Below are 18,745 nucleotides of genomic sequence, written 5' to 3'. Positions count from 1 at the left end.
AAAATGAAAAATATCTTTGTGTTGACTTAAACGGAGACATGAAAAGTTCCCTCTGGGTGGCGTTAGACGCGTTTGCGCTGGTCTGTAACCCCAGAGTTCGTGAAATGTACGCAATGAACGAAGGCATATGTAAATTTGTCAACATTGATGTGAAATTTTGGAAACGTGTGCTAAGGTCTTAAGACGTCTGCGCTAACAGCACCAATGCAATTTTTCGCGATGCTTTTTAAGGAAAAGCTTACCAAAATTGGTTTTATATTAGGACGTGTAATCCTTAAACTTCTGAAAATAATAAACAGGTGTAGACGATAAAGCTTTTATAATGATATAATAATGTAAACATTATTTGTTAGCACACTGTGCAGTGAGTGTTAAGTTTAAACGAACAAGGTACGAGTCCTTGGGCCTGTGCAATGAATGTAGCTCAACAAACTCAGGGTTACAGGATTAGTTTTGGGTTGACAAAGCCAAACCAACATAATTAAGCTTTATTGGTACCATGAAGCAGCTCATGGAGATTCTTTGTCAACTCAAGCTTTGATCCTGAAGTTAAGAGTAGTTCACGTACACGCATAAAAGAATGACGTCGGCATCGCAAAACCAATCCCAGTTAACAAGGATTGAGGGAGTTCTGTGTGTTTCCCAGGAAATAATAATGCACAAATATTAGTAACTCAAAAATGTATTTCAGCCACGAGTAAGAAGTATACACTGCTAATTCCGTTAATGCGCAAGTTAAACGACTATATAGAACACGCATTTACCGTATATTATACACATGCATTGTTTATTATTATTATTACTGTAGTATTTACCTTGCTATAGTAGGCTACGCGTCTGACCAGTGCCCACGCACAGTGGATGAAAATATCCTGCCTTATATTAGTTATCATTTAGTTGACCTTTTATTAATGAGAGTGAAGCACGAAATGCAGAGTAAAGATATGTTTGCTCTGACAGAGTTAAGGATATAAATGTACTGTAGGCTATTCATTATGGCACACGTGTGAATGTGAAGATTTATATTTTACGTTACTGTCTCTGTTATTGTAGGACATTTTACAACTTTCCCCAGAAACTGAAGTGTCTTCCTGCATAGGTCACAGATGTAATGCGAACAAAATACACAAGAGAAGTTTATTCTAAATTAAGAAGGTTTGTCTAAGTGGTTCTGTGGTCCTGATAGCTAAAACATCTGGCATATAAAGGAACCCCTGTCTCCCACCGACAGCTATCAAACAGTCCTGTCATAGACCAAAGAAAGGAAGATCGTATTGAAGTTTGAAATTGATCTCTAATCACATACTTCATTCATTTAAAGGGTTTTGTACTGTTCCCCATTTACTTTACCTTCCTCAAAGCACCAACACAGCACAGATGTATTAGGGAATGATTTCGGAATTAAAGTATTAAAGACTTCTTGTACATCTGTAAAATGCTAATGTATGATACATTATTTAGGTGAATTCGCTGTGTTAAAAGATATGTGATCATCACCTGTTAATGGGTTTGTCTGTATCTTACTGAGCTGTTTAATAGAAGGCTTTCTTAGCAGGGAAAGAAGATAAATGTCCCAACCCAGTGAAACTGAAAATAAATACATTTCATGTGAGTGTAAGGGAAAGCCAGCAAATGTTATCTCTAAATTTTTATATTAGTATTTTATTTTATTACACATTAACTGAAATTGTTAAGTTGCCATTCTAACGCGTACTGTGAATTATTTGCTTCACTTATATGTAAATTAGCTTGCCGCGGATTGGTTCAGTTTTGGTGCGAGATCTCTAATCTAGATCATAACCTGCTCTGGATCAGGTTAGCTATGCAGTGTAAGTTACCATAGCGATGAACACCGATTAAAGCCGAGTTACTTTTATGGCACCTAAAACCCAGGGTTAATACAAACTAATCCTAAACTTACCTGGCTGGCCATCTAAACCGGCTTCAAGGTACAGGCCCCTGATGATAGGAGTTTGTGAGACCATGCACGTGGGGTCAGTGTGTACAGTGAAAAAAAACCCCATAAAAAAGACACTCGAAGATGGCGAACCACAAAGGCCTCTGATAACATACAAACGCCGGACTTCTGCGTAAAACTTCATCCGTGTGATTTCCAGATAAACGCGATCACCTGACGTCAGATCTCACACTGTGGACGCAGACATTGTAGTGCGTCAAAATTCTTAGAAGGACGTTTTGCTCATTTAATTTTTCACAATTAAAGTTAGTAGTGTTCATACTGCGTTTACAGCTGGTTTTAGAATTGAGAGAGATGGATGGCAGACATAGACATTGCATGTGTGTGTTCCCATTCCCAATGGTCCTGAGACTTTGGTTGTCATGGTGTGATGCTCCACCCTGGAAAGACCGAATCCACAAACAAAAATGATGCTCAACTGAGCCGAAAGACACAATCCACAGGAGAGAGATACTTACAGGAGAAACCCTGCTAAAGGTACGTGATAAAGAATATGATGTATATTTTGTAGAGCAATCTTATATCCTCAGTATAAATGTAGTTCTGGCTGGATGGGTTTTAATGTCCTGTTTAATTTAGTAATTCAGAAATGAATAAAAATGCACAAAACAACTACATACAAACAGTTGAAATGGTGTCGGCCTGTGGTCCCTCTATCATCTGTTGTGTGTTTTGTTTCATCTGGTGAAAGAATGTAAAAAAAACATGTTGCTGAAGGTAATAGAGTGAATTTAGAAGCAATTAGAACAACACAAGGACAACAAAAAGCATAAGTGCAGTAAAAACTGATCTCATATAGCCCACAACATTATACAAAGCTTCAGATAGAAAGAGTAGTACATAAAAAGAAGTGAGAATTGACCGGTCAGGTGTTGACCGATTCCTAAAGATGGGCACAGAATCTGCTGATCTTGTAGCAGCGGGCAGATCATGCCACAGAATTGGAACAGATCCAGGGAAGGTGCGTGAGAGTGATTCTTTCCCATTTTGGGATGGTACCACAAGACCTAGTTCATTTGCAGAGCGTAGGGATCTGGCGGGTACATAAGTGTGTATTAGCAAGTGAAGATAAGGGGGTGCCGAACCAGTGGTGGTCTTGTAGCCCAGGTAAGAATTCACGTTCAAATGTCACTAACAGTGAAATTTACAATTTGTAAATATGATGTCATAAAGGTTATCTAAATAATATTTATATTTAATGTGTAAAAAAACATCGAAATGATTTGCTGCATCCGGGTTACCGTGTGTTATTAGTTTCAACATTTTGCAAATGTCGCGACTGGCCAATCAGAATTCACTTCGGTCGACTTCATGGCTACTTGAGGGCAGACAAATCTTTTCTCCATCATTGTACGTCTATCTGCCTGGTAATGGATTAGATATTAAAGTACAGTACGTTTAGTGGGGATATGCATTTCTGTTTGCAGTATGCTTAAGTGCATTCTGTTGGCGGTGTGTGTGAGCGTGTGTTCAGGTCAGAATCCCATCAACACTGACCCAGCAGAGGAAACTGAACTGACCTCAGAACATGGTCGTGTCACAGTAAAACAAACCTGTAAGTCACTTCATCTGAAGTGTATTCTCTGTTCCTTCTGTTATATTTTGGGCTGTTTATATCATACTTTCCTATGTGTGTTTGTGACAGATGTTCATTTGTCTAAGGACAACAACAAGCTGGGTGTGTTCATCGCGGCTGCGGCGGGGACCCTGACCCTCATGGCTGTGGTTTACTGCATCTACAACCAGTTCTACACCAAAAACATTTACGCACACACACAGCTACACGAGTCTGGTACGCACACACATTATGGTGCAAATTGCAAAGCAAATAAGTCCCAAATGAGCAAATACGTTTTGGAGATAGTGGATCTATATATTAATCTAAACATTTTAACAAACAATTAAAATGTTGGCAGCGTTTTCCAAACCCATGTGACTTTCTTTTTGTGTGAAATAGGAGCTTTCTTTTATGACACTGCTGTTTTCAATAAATTAATCATTCACAAATCAGACTCAAGTGAGATTCCGTACGATTTTGGATCAAAATGTATGCTTCTGTGTTCCACAGAAGAAAGAAATGACAGTTTAAGAATTGTAAACACATGACTTTCGTTTGTGTGCGGATTTGTAATGGTACCATCACACATGAGAATGAAGTAATGTTGCTCCTTTTTTGACAGATATCGCTCTGGATCTCAGCAGCTCCTCGTCCTCTGTGTTTTCTGGCTATGTGACGGACGGGTGGATGCAGCAGAGGATGGAGAAGGGAGGAGGAGGAAGCTACGGCTCTCTCTCTGACACTCCTTCGATAATCACTCTGCCTCCTCCTCTGTCACCTCCTCAGAGAGCTTCTCCATTTCACCCGCTCTCTCGGTCCAGACCCCCTCCCCTGAGAACCATCTCGGCCCAAGACCTGGAGAAGAGCTTCCTGTGAGATCATCCGTGTGTGTGATGTGTGTGATGTGGGTTTGATTCACAGCGGAATGCAACATCAGTGTGTCTTATGAATGTGTGAGAAGAGAGTCTTGGTCTGTTTTACTGACTCTGCATGTTTTAAATCAAATCAGTAGACCAGTTTTTTAATGTGTTGATAACTATTCTATTGGCTCCATAAACTGGACACCCCTTTAGGAGAAATAACATGGTTTTATTCAAGTAAATGTGCAATAACCAAGTTTTGGATTGTTGAGTTCCATTTGTATATTATAGTTTTAGTGCAAACAGGTACCGCTACGATTACAGTGCTAAGAACAAAGCCAATTTGTGTTGATATGGTTTTACTTCAAATACAAGCTATGGTGACTTTTGTTATGAATGAGCGAGTTTATTCACTTTAGCTTTTTTTGTGACATATTCTAACCACTTAGTGGCTCTCTCCTAGAGCTAGTTTGTGGTGTGTATGAAGGGTTAGGGATCGGGGCTTGACCCCTAACCTTCTCGTGCACACACACACACACACAGGGGATTTGTGTGTAGTGAGCACGCTGGGATCTCCTCTCCTGCAGATTTACTGTAATCTCATTTCAGCACCTCGGACAGTGACACATGAAGAACACACACACACACCTGACCTCAGAACAGTCCCGCTTCTATCTAAAACTCTTTTCAACCTGTTATCTCTAATATCTCTAGAAATCTGTCATATCACATCAAATAAAATCGCTTTGGACGATATTACTTGTCTTTTTACGTCATTTTGTGAATGTTATTTCTGCATTTGTATTATTCCTGATTTGTAGTTTGTATTGTTCTATGAAAGTGTGTATCAGGAAGTGTGTGACAGAGAGAATTAGTGTTTGTGTGGATGGGTGTCGGAGGGGGTGGCTGTGCCTCGTGCCCGCGCTGGTGTACGGGAGCGCGCAGTGTGGTGCCGGTGTGGAGTTGTGGAGAATGGAGGTCCGACCCGAGCGATTTAAAGCGGCAGCGGCGAAGACTCTCGGAAGAATAAACCGGTAAGACTTCAACTTTATTTACTTACATTAAACTGATACCAAAATGTCAAAGTTAGGTGGCATCTTGGTATTTTGAGCACATGGTGTTGATGACAGCGATGCATCCAACAACACCGATAGAGCTTTAAAAGAGCTTAATGAAGTTAACGCAATGACAAGAACTCGTTTTTATACACGCCACGGTGTTAAATGTGTGTTTATATAGAAGCTGGAAGAATGATTTCTGCATGATTGATGGACAGGACTTGATGGTTGCTGGGAATCTGATGAAACAGGAGAATGTATCGTGATGCGTTGAAGAAAAGCTGATTTTATTGATTATTTTAGTGCTTGTGTAGTTTGTGTGTGTGTGTGTGTGTGTGTGTGTTTGTTCGGGATGACCAGATTAACTCGACTGGACTATTTATAGCGGCACTTGTCCGGTTTTTGACGTCACGATTCACCTGTCAGGTGACCACTTCCGTTCTGCATCATGGCTTTATTATTGAGATGAGTTGAAAACACAGCTGTAAGCATTACTCTTATTATAAACACTCAGTTAGGGCTGCACGATCACGGGTACAATTATAATCACGATTCGGGGCCAGCAAAAACACGGTTATTTGGTCGGTTCAGAACTTTAGTTTTTTATTTCACTTCAGCATGTTTAATAGGCCAATACTTTACAGCCAATTATTGATATGCGTGTTTCAAAGCACACAATCAATCCACCCAAAAAATGTATTTGATTTCTTATTTTATATTTATTTTTTATAAATAATTACTATTGCTCACCCTTCATGTTTGTCTGTGGCTTTTGCAAAAACTTAGAAATGTTTGTATTTATTTCCTGTAAAGTGTCAGTTTAAATACATGCTGTGCGATTATTTTCTATTAAAACAACATCACAACGAATAGGTTCAATTTATTGTGGGAAGCGCACATCGTTGTGACGATTAAAATGCGATTAACTGTGCAGCCCTACTGACAGTAGTATGTCATGGACCGGGAAATGGTTTATTCTGAATTGTGTTAAGAAATTCGACCTCTTCGCTTATTCAAAGAACTGAAAGACACTGTTTTGCTTCAACTGCCTTTGGTCAATCTAAAATGTAAAATATAAATATATTCAATTATTTGTATCCGTTTGGTCATGGATTCCGTTCACAGGGCTGTAAACACATTTCATTTTATTTGGAGTATTTATCTGTGGTGTTTAGTGCAATGACTATTTCATCCGGTATTGTTCATATTCAGTATGATACTTTTATGCATTTAACAGCTCCAGCAATATTTGAATAATAATTCATACTTTGCTCCAGCAATAATGCAGTTTGCATCATTTTTCAAGGAAATTAACAAACTAGACGATACATAAGAATTAAGTAACAGGTTTCCTTAATAACTCAAAAGGTTTGTGTACATAAATGAAGTATAGTGATGGTTTATAGATTTTAATAGATTTGTGTTCATACTGAAAGGATAAAATTAGCTCACAGCATTTGCAGTGGCGGCTGGTGAAAAATATTCTCGGTGGGGCTGTGCCATACTTTTTTGTTTCCGTAACCATCGCAATAAAATTTAACACAAACTGCAGGACAGCAGTGCTCAGTGAAATAGTCAGTAATTATTTAATGCCAATATTAAAAAGTTGAGGCATTCGTACACAAAAACATAAACATCATGATGCACAAACACAAGCCTTTTATTTGCATTTAAACTGAACTTGTAAACAATTGACTATTTCTACATAAGTAACATCTTTTGGATGCCATTGGTAGTAAATAGGCAACACAATATGCATGCTGTCAGAACAGAGTGGAAAGTGGACAATAACATTAAATTATTATAAAGTTTATAGGAATTCTTACACTGTATAAAGGATGTATAATATAGAAATGGATATCAAGTGGCTGAACTCAAACCTTTGACTGGAAGAATAGCATAAAGTATTTTATGATCAAACTAAATGTAACTAATTGTTAATGTGCTCCAGAACTGCAACAATTAATTGATACAAAACATATATACAGTAATATTAGCAAACACACTATTAACATTTTTTAGAGTACCATATATAACTGAATGATTAGCCAAGCCTTCCTGGTGTACCAGCTACGGGAGAAGCCGCGCATATACTGCTTCCCTTTTTCGCTAGCCTGCTGTTTGATTGAGAGGTCAGGTTGATCTGGGCCCAGCTCTTTCACCCGAACTTTCTCCGACAAAGTCCTCCTCTCAAACGGATCTTGGAGGAGAGATTTCACCGAGTTAGGGTTGGGTCTTGGAGGAGTAACGTCCGCGCTCGCCATTGTCGTTTAGTAAAAATGGCGCCCCTAGAGCCCAGTCCTTATTTTATCAGGGCTTGGGGCGATAAAATGATCGCCCTTCTTGGATTCTATTTAAGAACGCTGATTGGCTAAATTTTATGTCATACATTCATATCTTAAATTAGCAATTGGCTTAACTGCTACATAGACCCGCCTCCTTGGGGCGCTTTCTCTATCGCCCCAGAGCTGATGAAGCGGTCAGACAGGCAGAGGAAAGGTTGCAAATATGATTTTGTATCATATTTTACATGTATTACTGGGTGCATTCCATATTTAAAACACACAAATATTGACATACTGATGTTTTTCTCATTATTATTACTATTTTTGTTTTAATTTTTTTAATTTTTTTTTTTGTGGCTTAAGGGGGGCGGCGCCCTAGCGCCCTCTATTGGCCGGCCGCCACTGAGCATTTGACAAGAAAAACACTCAATATCTCTTTCTTTCTTTCTTTCTTTCTTTCTTTCTTTCTTTCTTTCTTTCTTTCTTTCTTTCTTTCTTTCTTTCTTGCTTTCTTGCTTTCTTGCTTTCTTTCTTTCTTTCTTGCTTTCTTGCTTTCTTGCTTTCTTGCTTTCTTGCTTTCTTGCTTTCTTGCTTTCTTGCTTTCTTGCTTTCTTCCTTCCTTCCTTCCTTCCTTCCTTCCTTCCTTCCTTCCTTCCTTCCTTCCTTCCTTCCTTCCTTCCTTCCTTCCTTCCTTCCTTCCTTCCTTCCTTCCTTCCTTCCTTCCTTCCTTCCTTCCTTCCTTCCTTCCTTCCTTCCTTCCTTCCTTCCGTCCTTCCGTCCTTCCGTCCTTCCGTCCTTCCTTCCTTCCTTCCTTCCTTCCTTCCTTCCTTCCCTCCTTCCCTCCTTCCGTCCTTCCGTCCTTCCGTCCTTCCTTCCTTCATTCCTTCATTCCTTCCTTCCTTCCTTCCTTCCTTCCTTCCTTCCTTCCTTCCTTCCTTCCTTCCTTCCTTCCTTCCTTCCTTCCTTCCTTCCTTCCTTCCTTCCTTCCTTCCTTCCTTCATTCCTTCCTTGCTTTCTTGCTTTCTTTCTTTCTTTCTTTCTTTCTTTCTTTCTTTCTTTCTTTCTTTCTTTCTTTCTTTCTGTTTTTCTGTTTGTTGTATTCTGAATGGTCTTTAATTTGTAAATCCAATCCTGAAATAAATCTCCAACCAACCTGGTCCTGTTCAAATCCTCTCTCTCTCTTTCTCTTGCTCTCTCACTCGCTGTCTCCTGTTTTGTGTCTTTGTCTCTCGCTCTGTGTCTTCCTCTTGCCTGGAAAGCCTATCACAGTTCTACACGTCATGCCTGCTATAACTGGACTGCACTCTTGAGCATCATTAAATGATGACTTCCTGAACCCGTGTTGTTTCATCATAACCGGCGTGTTTAAAGGGATCGTTCGAACAAAAATAAAAAACCTGTGACAGTAGAACACACAAGAAGATATTGGAGAAATGTTCCAGTGGTTTTGTGTTCATACAACGGAAGTCAATAGGGTTCAGTGTTGTTTGGTTATCCACATTCTACAAAATATCTTCTTTTGTAGAAGAAAGAAAGTCATACAGGTTTGCAATGACATGAGGGGGAATAAATGATGCATGACGGTTCATTTTGAAAGAACTGTCCCTTTAAATTCTGAGTTTTCACAGGCTATGAATGATCTCATTAGTTTGGATTAAAATTAAATTAAATTTGTTAAATTTGTTAAGAGTTGTTCCTGGCTGAATCTGGAACAATTAAAATACATGATCTGGTGTTTGCCATCAGTGAATGGACAGTGGGCTAAATTAATATTTACTCTTCTGTTTCACTTGGATTAGCAGAGGATAATCTGTCTACAATAGCCTGTTTACTAGAAGCTGAAGCTGCTTAAACTCACCTAACTACCGCTGTTTAAGACATCTTTGCCTTTTTTGTCTATGTGACGTTGTGGTGTGTGATATACTGTATGTTAAATTGAGCTTTTCAGAACCTTAATAGATACATTTGAGAAGTTCTGTGTAATAGAATAAAATGCTGACGGGTTTGTGTTGTGCAATTTGATTTGCACAAAACAAAAATGATATAAGCAGTTGATCAATTGACAGATCTACGGTATATGCATTAGCAATCTTTTATTCTATAAGTCTCCAAGACCTCTGAGACCAAACACACATCGTCACTTTCTGACGTTTTTCCGCTGCACGGATGCATTGCACCCTCCCTCTTGTTTATTCTCTAATGATAACCGAATCTGTTTTAAGTGCACCCAACGCCAGTTTTCATAATTTGATACAGCACAATGATAAACGTCATTGCGTTATCATTTAATGTTATAACATTTCAATGTCAAGCATCTTCACACACACACACACACACACACACACACACACACACACACACACACACACAATATGAGGGAATATACACTCGCTCCAGATGGGATGGTCAGAAATATGATCACTGGGGATCTGAAGCGATTTAGGAGAAGAGAGGAATGGATGGATGATGGGGGAGGGGAAGAGAGCAGAAAAAGACGAAAATAGAAGGTTTGATCAATAATTCAGGCGCAGAGGAACATTATTATTTAATCAGAGCTGAAGTACGGCTGTACACTACAGTAAGAGCGTGTCTGTACTTAACAGAGAATGACGTTTGCTTTATTCTGAAATTTACACATCGTGCGAAACTCCTTTCATATGATCTTGCCCTTCTTTTCATATTTGGCAATGTTTGTGTGACACAAAAAGGTTTTGTATTGTGGCGGGTTATTTATATAGAAGTTTTATTAACCACATGAAATTTCACAAGAACCAGGTCCAGTTCACATTGTATACCAAAAACATTTGACATTGAAGTGGTTCATAAAACAACTTCCGTTTTGTTTCATTTGAGTATCAACTTCGATGAGATTGATCTCATGTCTGATGTTTATTTTCATTGGGCAGCTGGTTCTGAACTCTGCACAATTCTTTGCACTTTGGTTCTGAAAGTGACGTATTTGACACTGTGTTTTGCGTGCCTGGTGTGTCAGTTATGAAGGTTTGTTTCATTTCTCAGGGTCTTAGAGAAGCGTCAGGAGAATGGAGAGACGATCGAGTTGTCTGCAGAAGGTCGTCCAGAGCTTCAGGAGGAGAAAGATCTTCCTGTGGTGGACTGCACGTGTTTTGGGCTTCCGCGACGATACATCATCGCCATTCTGTCAGGCCTCGGCTTCTGCATCTCATTTGGAATCCGTTGTAACCTCGGTGTGGCGGTGTGGCCATTGTCAGCATGGTCAATAATCACACCGTCTACAGAGATGGCAAACCATACATTGTGGTACGTTCAAGTGTGTGTAAATTCTTAACTCTGTTTTTTGTTTGTTTAATGTCTAGGTATCATTATGTAGTACAGTAAGGAGTTGTATGGTTCTAGCCTCTGTAGGGTAACACTTTGCACACTTATTAGGGAACGTTTTAAATTCTACTTTGCCAAATTTGATGCGGTTGTCTTATGGCACAGACTGTTCTTTTTAAGAGACTGGTATATAAGCCACTTTTTTTCTCCACATCCTCGAGTACCAAGTTTAAAGTTTCAATTTCCACCCAACTTGAGTTTCCATTATTTTGAATTGTGAAGAATCGTTCATGTGAAACGATATTAAAGGGATTATCCACCCAAAAATTCTATCATGAATTACTCATCCTCTTGTTGTTTCAAACCTGTATAAATGTCTTTGTTCGGTTGAACACAAAGAAAGATATTTGGAAGAACAAATTCTGGGGCATCATTGACTACCATATTAGGATCAATTATTGTATTATTTTTTCGTTCCTTGAACACAAAATCATAATTTTTAGGAATGTAGGACAGAAAACAGTTTGTCTACCATTTATTTTTGTACTATTATGATAGTCAACAGTGCCCCAGAATTGTCGGTTGCTAACATTCTTCCAAATATCTTTCTTTGTGTTAAACCGAACAAAGACATTTATACAGGTTTGGAACAACTAGAGGATGAGTAATTCATGGCAAAAAGAAATCAGTGTTGTCGGAGACATTAATCAATAAAAACAAGACAATTTGAATATGACAGATATGTAACAAATAGAAAAAACTATTTAAATACTGTACATACAGTAAATATACAGACATTACTTCTGCAGATCAAAACAACACTTTGTGATTGTCATTGTCATCAGTGCCTTGACTGGTTTGGAGATGATGCCACATACGGTAAATAGACATTAAATGAGCTTAAAACTTTCTGATCGATTGGCATTAAATCTGCCGTCCATTTATATTTTAGATCAAAATGAAAACTGAGCACAAAAATGTGTTAACGTGTTGGGTCCAAAAGGGAATTATTTTTATAATCATCTGCCATCCTGGCTGTAACGTCTCACTGAACCAAGTCTAATGCATTGTGGGATTGTCTTCTGTACGACATATATGTGTAGTGCTGTCTTAGAATTTCCCCCCAAAAATATGTTTCGAACCATTTGGAATAGAAGGTACCTTTGATGACATCTCATTCAGTTACACACCTAGGTTCAACTTTTTGTATTGTGTTTTTTATTTCAAATAAAATATCCTGGTGTGTTTCAGAAAGCTCAGTTCTCGTGGGATCCGGAGACCGTCGGAATGATCCACGGATCGTTTTTTTGGGGATACATCGTCACTCAGATTCCTGGAGGTTTCATCTGTCAGAAATTTGCTGCCAACAGGTCAGGCGTGCTGTGGTTGAAGCACATTAAACGGAATCCACACAACCTTTGTATTAAATGTCTGTCTCTCTGTGTCTCAGGGTATTTGGTTTTGCGATTGTTGCCACGTCAGTGCTGAATATGATCATTCCCACAGCGGCGCGGATGCATTTCGGCTGTGTGATTATAGTGAGAGTACTGCAGGGGCTGGTGGAGGTGAAAACAAGATTCCTAACACACGTCTAGTAGTTTACTATTGCTGTAGCAAAAGTTAATAGATTATACAGCAATGACTACATTCTTCCTACATAGGGTGTATCCTACCCAGCATGCCATGGGATCTGGGCGAAATGGGCTCCGCCTTTAGAAAGAAGCCGATTGGCCACAACAGCGTTCTGTGGTGAGGTCATTATTTTTGCTTGGCATTTTAATATCTTTATATGTTTATATATATTGTTTGATTGCTGTTGAAGATATTAAACTACTGTAAGACCGAGGATTGCGTGTTAATGACATTTATTGTAATGTATGTGTCATCGTCGGCGTCAGGTTCATACGCAGGCGCCGTCATCGCGATGCCTTTAGCCGGCATTCTTGTACAGTATTCAGGCTGGTCATCAGTATTCTATGTATATGGTGAGAAACATTGGATTGCTAACGGTTGTTTTATAAATCACTGTTTATAATGTTTAGATGGCTTTTATTTTTATATTGAATTTGAATTCAAATACTTGATATACATGATTGTGTTTAACTACAATATTGCTGAAATATTATACACGAGTCATAGACAAGAAAGTCGAGACAAGAAATAACAAAAAATAAGGTGGTATAAGCTAGGTAAATGTGAAAATAAAATAAGAAAAATAAATATGTAAAATGATATATGATTTAAATGTAGCCTGTAATATAAAACACCATTTGAGATTCATCTTCGTTGTTAGTTTTTTTTCTACAATTTTGTTGTCACACCATATATACACACCCACATATAAAATATGAAAATTTAACATGACATTATAAACAAAGGAAAGAGTCAATATTTACATCTCTCTCTCTCCATAGGTACTTTTGGGATATGCTGGTACTTGTTCTGGATTCTGGTGTCATATCAGAGTCCAGCAGCTCACCCCACCATCACCCCTGAGGAGAGAAAATATATTGAAGATGCCATTGGTGAATCAGCCCAGTTCATGAATCCACTGACGGTACGCACACGCACATATTGTATGAAGATGAATCGCTGATCTATAGTAATACTGGAAGACAAATGCAGAATGAGTGTCATCTCCTCTCGTGCAGAAATTCAACACCCCCTGGCGTCACTTCTTCACATCCATGCCCGTGTACGCCATCATCGTGGCAAATTTCTGCAGGAGCTGGACCTTCTACTTGCTTCTCATCAGCCAGCCTGCGTATTTCGAAGAGGTCTTTAAATTTGAGATCAGTAAGGTGAGAAAGCGTACAAATAGATGATGGTACGAACTCCATCATGGATAAAAACACATGAATATCTCCGGTTTCAAAACAGAACAAAAAAAAGGTTCTTTGTAATGGAAAAGGTTTTTCAGACATGGTTCTTCTTAAGACCCTTTGAGGGTTTTATTCATTTGCATGTGACCAAATGTCTTCTGTGAGAAACTCCCTTTTCTAGCACTTTAATATTTTAGAGTCTAGATTAAATCTCCTGCTTTCAACAGTATGTTCTCCCGTAAATTTCATTTTCAGTTTAAAGTTTCTTTATTGCCATGATTGTGTGTGTACTTACACTTACTCTCTCTAGGTTGGTATGCTCTCTGCTCTTCCTCATCTGGTGATGACCATCATCGTGCCGATTGGAGGACAGCTGGCCGACTATCTGAGGAGTCACAACATTATGACCACCACCAATGTCAGGAAAATGATGAACTGTGGCGGTAATGATGTGTCCAGATCTTCAGCTGTTTTCATAAGACTGTTATGAATATACTGTATCATATACTGTAAATCAGGATCATCTTGTGTATGTGTGTTTGTGTGCAAATGTGCTTATATAAATCCATATTTTGAGCATCTGATGAGTTGTTCTGTGTATATATTTAGGCTTTGGTTTAGAGGCCACGTTTCTTCTGGTTGTGGGCTTCTCTCACACTAAAGGTGTGGCCATCTCATTTCTCGTCCTGGCTGTCGGGTTTAGTGGCTTTGCTATCTCAGGTAAGGAGATGTATTTAATGCGTTTGTGTTATGGATTTACATTTTTAATAGTCATGCAACTTTCTGTCCGAACTCTCAGGGTTCAATGTGAATCATTTGGATATCGCTCCACGCTACGCCAGTATTCTGATGGGTATCTCTAACGGAGTGGGCACTCTCTCTGGTATGGTGTGCCCTCTGATTGTTGGTGCCATGACAAAAAATAAGGTACGCGCACATCACCCAAACACCCGACGAGAGAGGAAGCGTTACTGTAAGCTTTGCAGGTTATGACGGTGTGGTTTCAGCGCTGCTGTTGTGTATAGAGGTCATGGTCCTGGTTGTGTGGCGCCAGTTTGTTTCAGTTTCTATTTACAACCTTTCATTCAATCTCTCTTTATAATATCCATAGAGCTGTACGTACTGCATCATTGTTAACCTCTTTCTGTTGGACTCTCATTGCCGGATGTCTTTAATTCTCTCTGCATAAATCATAATCATACATGATCTGAATTTTCACATTCACATACATGGCAAAAAGCATTTATCAAGTGGTGCTAAAAATTTATCATGTCACACTTAAAATGTTTGAATGTCTTTGCATTAAATGATCAAATATGCTCTTCCAGCAATATCTCAGGAACTGTATACGCTTTAAAAGAGTTTACCCAACAAAAGAAATACTGTCATCATTTACTCACCATTGAGTTGTTCCAAATCTGTATAAAAGTCTTTGTTCCGATAAACACAGAGAAAGATATTTGGGGGAATGCTTGTGTCACTGTAAAAAAAAAACTACTTGTAAGTCGCTTTGGATAAAAGCGTCTGCCAAATGAATAAATGCTTGTAACCAAACAGTTCTTGGCCACCATTGACTACCATAGACAAAATGACAATAGTAGTCAAAAGTGCCCCAGAACTGTTTGCTTCCTACATTCTTCAATATATCTTCTTTTGTGTTCAACGAAGACATTTTTAAAGCAATTTATACATTTCTTCTATGATTACTATGGTAGTCCCAGAGCCATTGAGAGAGAGAGTCGCATCAACTCCGTTGACTCCAATGGAACAGTTTTTTCAGAGCAATGGCGGTTCATGGAGGCTCTCATTAGTTCACGGAAGATACTAGTTACGCATTGAGCTGTGACTAAACAGACCAACTGAGGTCAACTGAGGAAAGCCATTTAATGAATAAAAAAATGAAATAAATAAATAAGAGAAAATATAATCAGAAGGCTTCATGACTCTCCAGAGCTTTGGACATCCGTTGGCAAAACTCTCTCTCTCAATGGCTCTGGGTAGTCTATGGTGGCCTATAACTGTTTGGTTATAAGCATTCTTTCAAATATCCTTCCCTGTGTTCATCCGAACAAAGAAATGTATACAGATTCGAAAACAACTCGATGGAGAATAAATGGTGGCGGAATGTTTGGGTAACTGTCCCTTTAAGGATTTTAAAGCAATTTTTTAAAAATAGCATTTTTGGGTGAACTGTGATTTAAAATCACAACAAAAATAACTCAAAAAAGAGGAGTTAGTTTAAAGTTGATGTACAGGTGACATTCAATCATTAAGCGCGTATATCTGTAGATATATTCGGTCTCCACACACATACATTGTCCTCCTGTCTTTCTCTGTAGACCCGTGAGGAGTGGCAGTATGTGTTTCTCATTGCTTCACTTGTTCATTATGGTGGAGTTATCTTCTACGGTGAATATTTCTGTCTTTTCTTTCTCTTATTTCTTCTCATTCATCTCTTTATCATTTTTCATGTGTAATATTAAGATGAAGGTTAAGTTCATTTTGCTGTGCGATATGTACAATATACTTGTTTAAAATGCACCACGACATTCAACATATGTATAAAGAAAACGGTTTCTATATTTATGGAAACCCTCCCACAAACGTACTTTACATTGCAGTTATTATTTGACGTTGGAGGCACGGCACTTGTTTTTTTACCTTTATTAAAGGCCCTAAAATCAGCCTAATGCAAAAAATATTTTCAGAGTGTTAAATATGATCTGGATATTTTCGTACATTTTTACAAGAATTTTATGAATAAACTAATAAATATGGATGTAAATGAGGTCATATGATGATGATGGTGTCATGGATGCTTCCAGGTATTTTTGCATCAGGAGAGAAGCAGCCGTGGGCGGAGCCAGAAAACATGAGCGAGGAGAAATGTGGAATATTGGGAGAAGACGAGCTGGCGGATGAAACGGAGGAGCTGTATCGCTCTGGGGGTGGAGGCTACGGAGCAACCATGCAATCAGGTGACCCCAATGGGGCGGGGACAGGAGGGGGCGGAGCTGGAGGAAGCTGGGTCTCAGACTGGGATAAAAAGGAAGAATACGTCCAACCTGCCGGCACGAATAGCTTTTTGTATGGAGGAGAACTGGATTGATTTTGAGGGATTGGAAGAATAAATCTGAAGGGAGGGATTGGGTGGAAAAAAGGACAGAATATTCCGCCATTACAGAAACTGACAGTGGTGAGAGAACGACAAAAAACCCATGTAATCTTTACCAAACCTTATAGTGAAATCACAGCAATAGATTCAGCACAAGAGAATATGTAAGCGTGTTTGTGTGTGAATGTTTGCGTGTTAGTTCAGTTAACCATGGTATGAAAGTCAAACCATGTCTAATCTTCACAATCAGCTTATGTTTAGACACACCTCCTCATTCATTATACATCTGGCCCACATTTGTAAATGATAACACATGGATGTGTAAGAGTTACTGTATGTAGCCTTGTAATCCATGACAAATAAAATGTCCATCTCACAATCCAAACAGCTTTCACATTTTTAAGGTTTTGAGGATCAAGAGAAGCTCACAGTGTGTCTAAACGTTCGGCTGGTTGTGTCTTAAGTGTCTGTTTGTCAATCCTAAATATCCTAAATGTGACATTTACACGTGAAAAAGATCAAATGTTGTTTCATTGTTTTTGCAGAACAAGACGATACAATTACAAGTGAAATATATAATGCAAAAACTAAGTTAGGGAATTGATCCCGTGCCAATGCTGAGAGGTGTGTGTGTATTGGTCCATGTTCAATGCAACCTAAATGTAGACAAATACAATCAACTAGAAATATAATCTGAAACAGTTTGATACCAAGATTGAGATACTCGATGGTTTCTTTTTATTGCTTCGTTTTTTAAAATATATTCATTCTGTAAGCACATAGTCATATTATCTTCCATCCAGAAAGCTTTTGTGGAGAATTTGTGTGTATTTCAAAAAAAGAAGGAGGTACAGTAAACTATAGTCAAGTAGTCTGTATTATAGGCGTTTTGTATGGGCTGTACATTTTTCAATTGTCTTAATTATTTCTAATAATTCTTTGTGGTGTGATGTGATATTCCAGGCATTTTATTTAAACTATGTTGAAGTGAAAAATAGATAACAAGGTCAACAAGGCTTGTACAGTAAGCACATGACTAAAATCACCTTTACCTCGAATGGATGTAAAAACCACGAATAATGTCAAGCACGCTTGAACCCAGAACATTCCTTTCATCTCTCTGATAAAACATCATTTCAGCCTTTGTCGTTGTCTATCAAATGCGACACAAATGATGCCAAGTGCTGAATGTTTGCATGAAGGGCTTCGTTCAGCGACGACATGGGGTTTAGAATCTGTATTAATACATGATTTTGTCCCGAGCACAGATGTTTGTTTCCACAGATCAACAGTGTGTTAGATGTTAAATCACATATAAAGTATATGGACTAAAGGAGAGAAGACCCAGGAAAATCTTCAGATGTTTCAACGCAGTAGTTTCTGTCATTGCGACAACATTAAAGGCTAACAGATGTTGTTTCCTCAACCAAATTGATTTTTAGATGATGTGCTCTCCTGCTTTTTTGTATTCCAGCATGGCACTTGGGGGTTTTGTGTACAACATTTTATCATCAATTTTTAAAACTGTTTTAGGAAGAGATGTTATTTAGTCAAATGAAAAACCCGGTCTGTATCTACATCACAATATAAATGAAACATCACTTTGATTTGTGTCTTTCTTTTGGGTCTGTTTCCTACATATTGATGATATGTTATGAATTTGAATGTATAGAAAGTTATGATAAAGCGACTTATACGATGACATTGGTTGTGGTTATTAACATTGCGGTTATCATGAAAACAACTGTATAACAACACGGCCGTTTCATTCA

The 18,745-nt window shown here is 38.5% G+C and overlaps 1 protein-coding gene across 1 annotated transcript; it reads left to right on the top strand.

Annotated features, from left to right (window-relative positions):
- Positions 1-5,368: 5,368 nt before the first annotated feature.
- Positions 5,369-18,674, top strand: slc17a7b (solute carrier family 17 member 7b; the record flags this gene model as incomplete). Its single annotated transcript, XM_079488125.1, is given in 14 exon segments — positions 5,369-5,430; positions 10,758-10,950; positions 10,953-11,018; positions 12,288-12,406; positions 12,487-12,601; positions 12,698-12,785; positions 12,935-13,021; positions 13,451-13,593; positions 13,688-13,837; positions 14,169-14,301; positions 14,468-14,578; positions 14,658-14,785; positions 16,198-16,267; positions 16,684-18,674. Coding segments are annotated over 14 exon segments (1,749 nt in total). The 3' UTR covers positions 16,968-18,674.
- Positions 18,675-18,745: the final 71 nt, after the last annotated feature.

Source organism: Barbatula barbatula (genome assembly GCF_947034865.1).
Source record: "Barbatula barbatula genome assembly, chromosome: 23".
Classification (NCBI taxonomy): domain Eukaryota; kingdom Metazoa; phylum Chordata; class Actinopteri; order Cypriniformes; family Nemacheilidae; genus Barbatula; species Barbatula barbatula.
The sequence above is the reverse complement of the archived record's forward strand: the minus strand, read 5'-3'. Positions and strand labels throughout refer to the sequence as shown.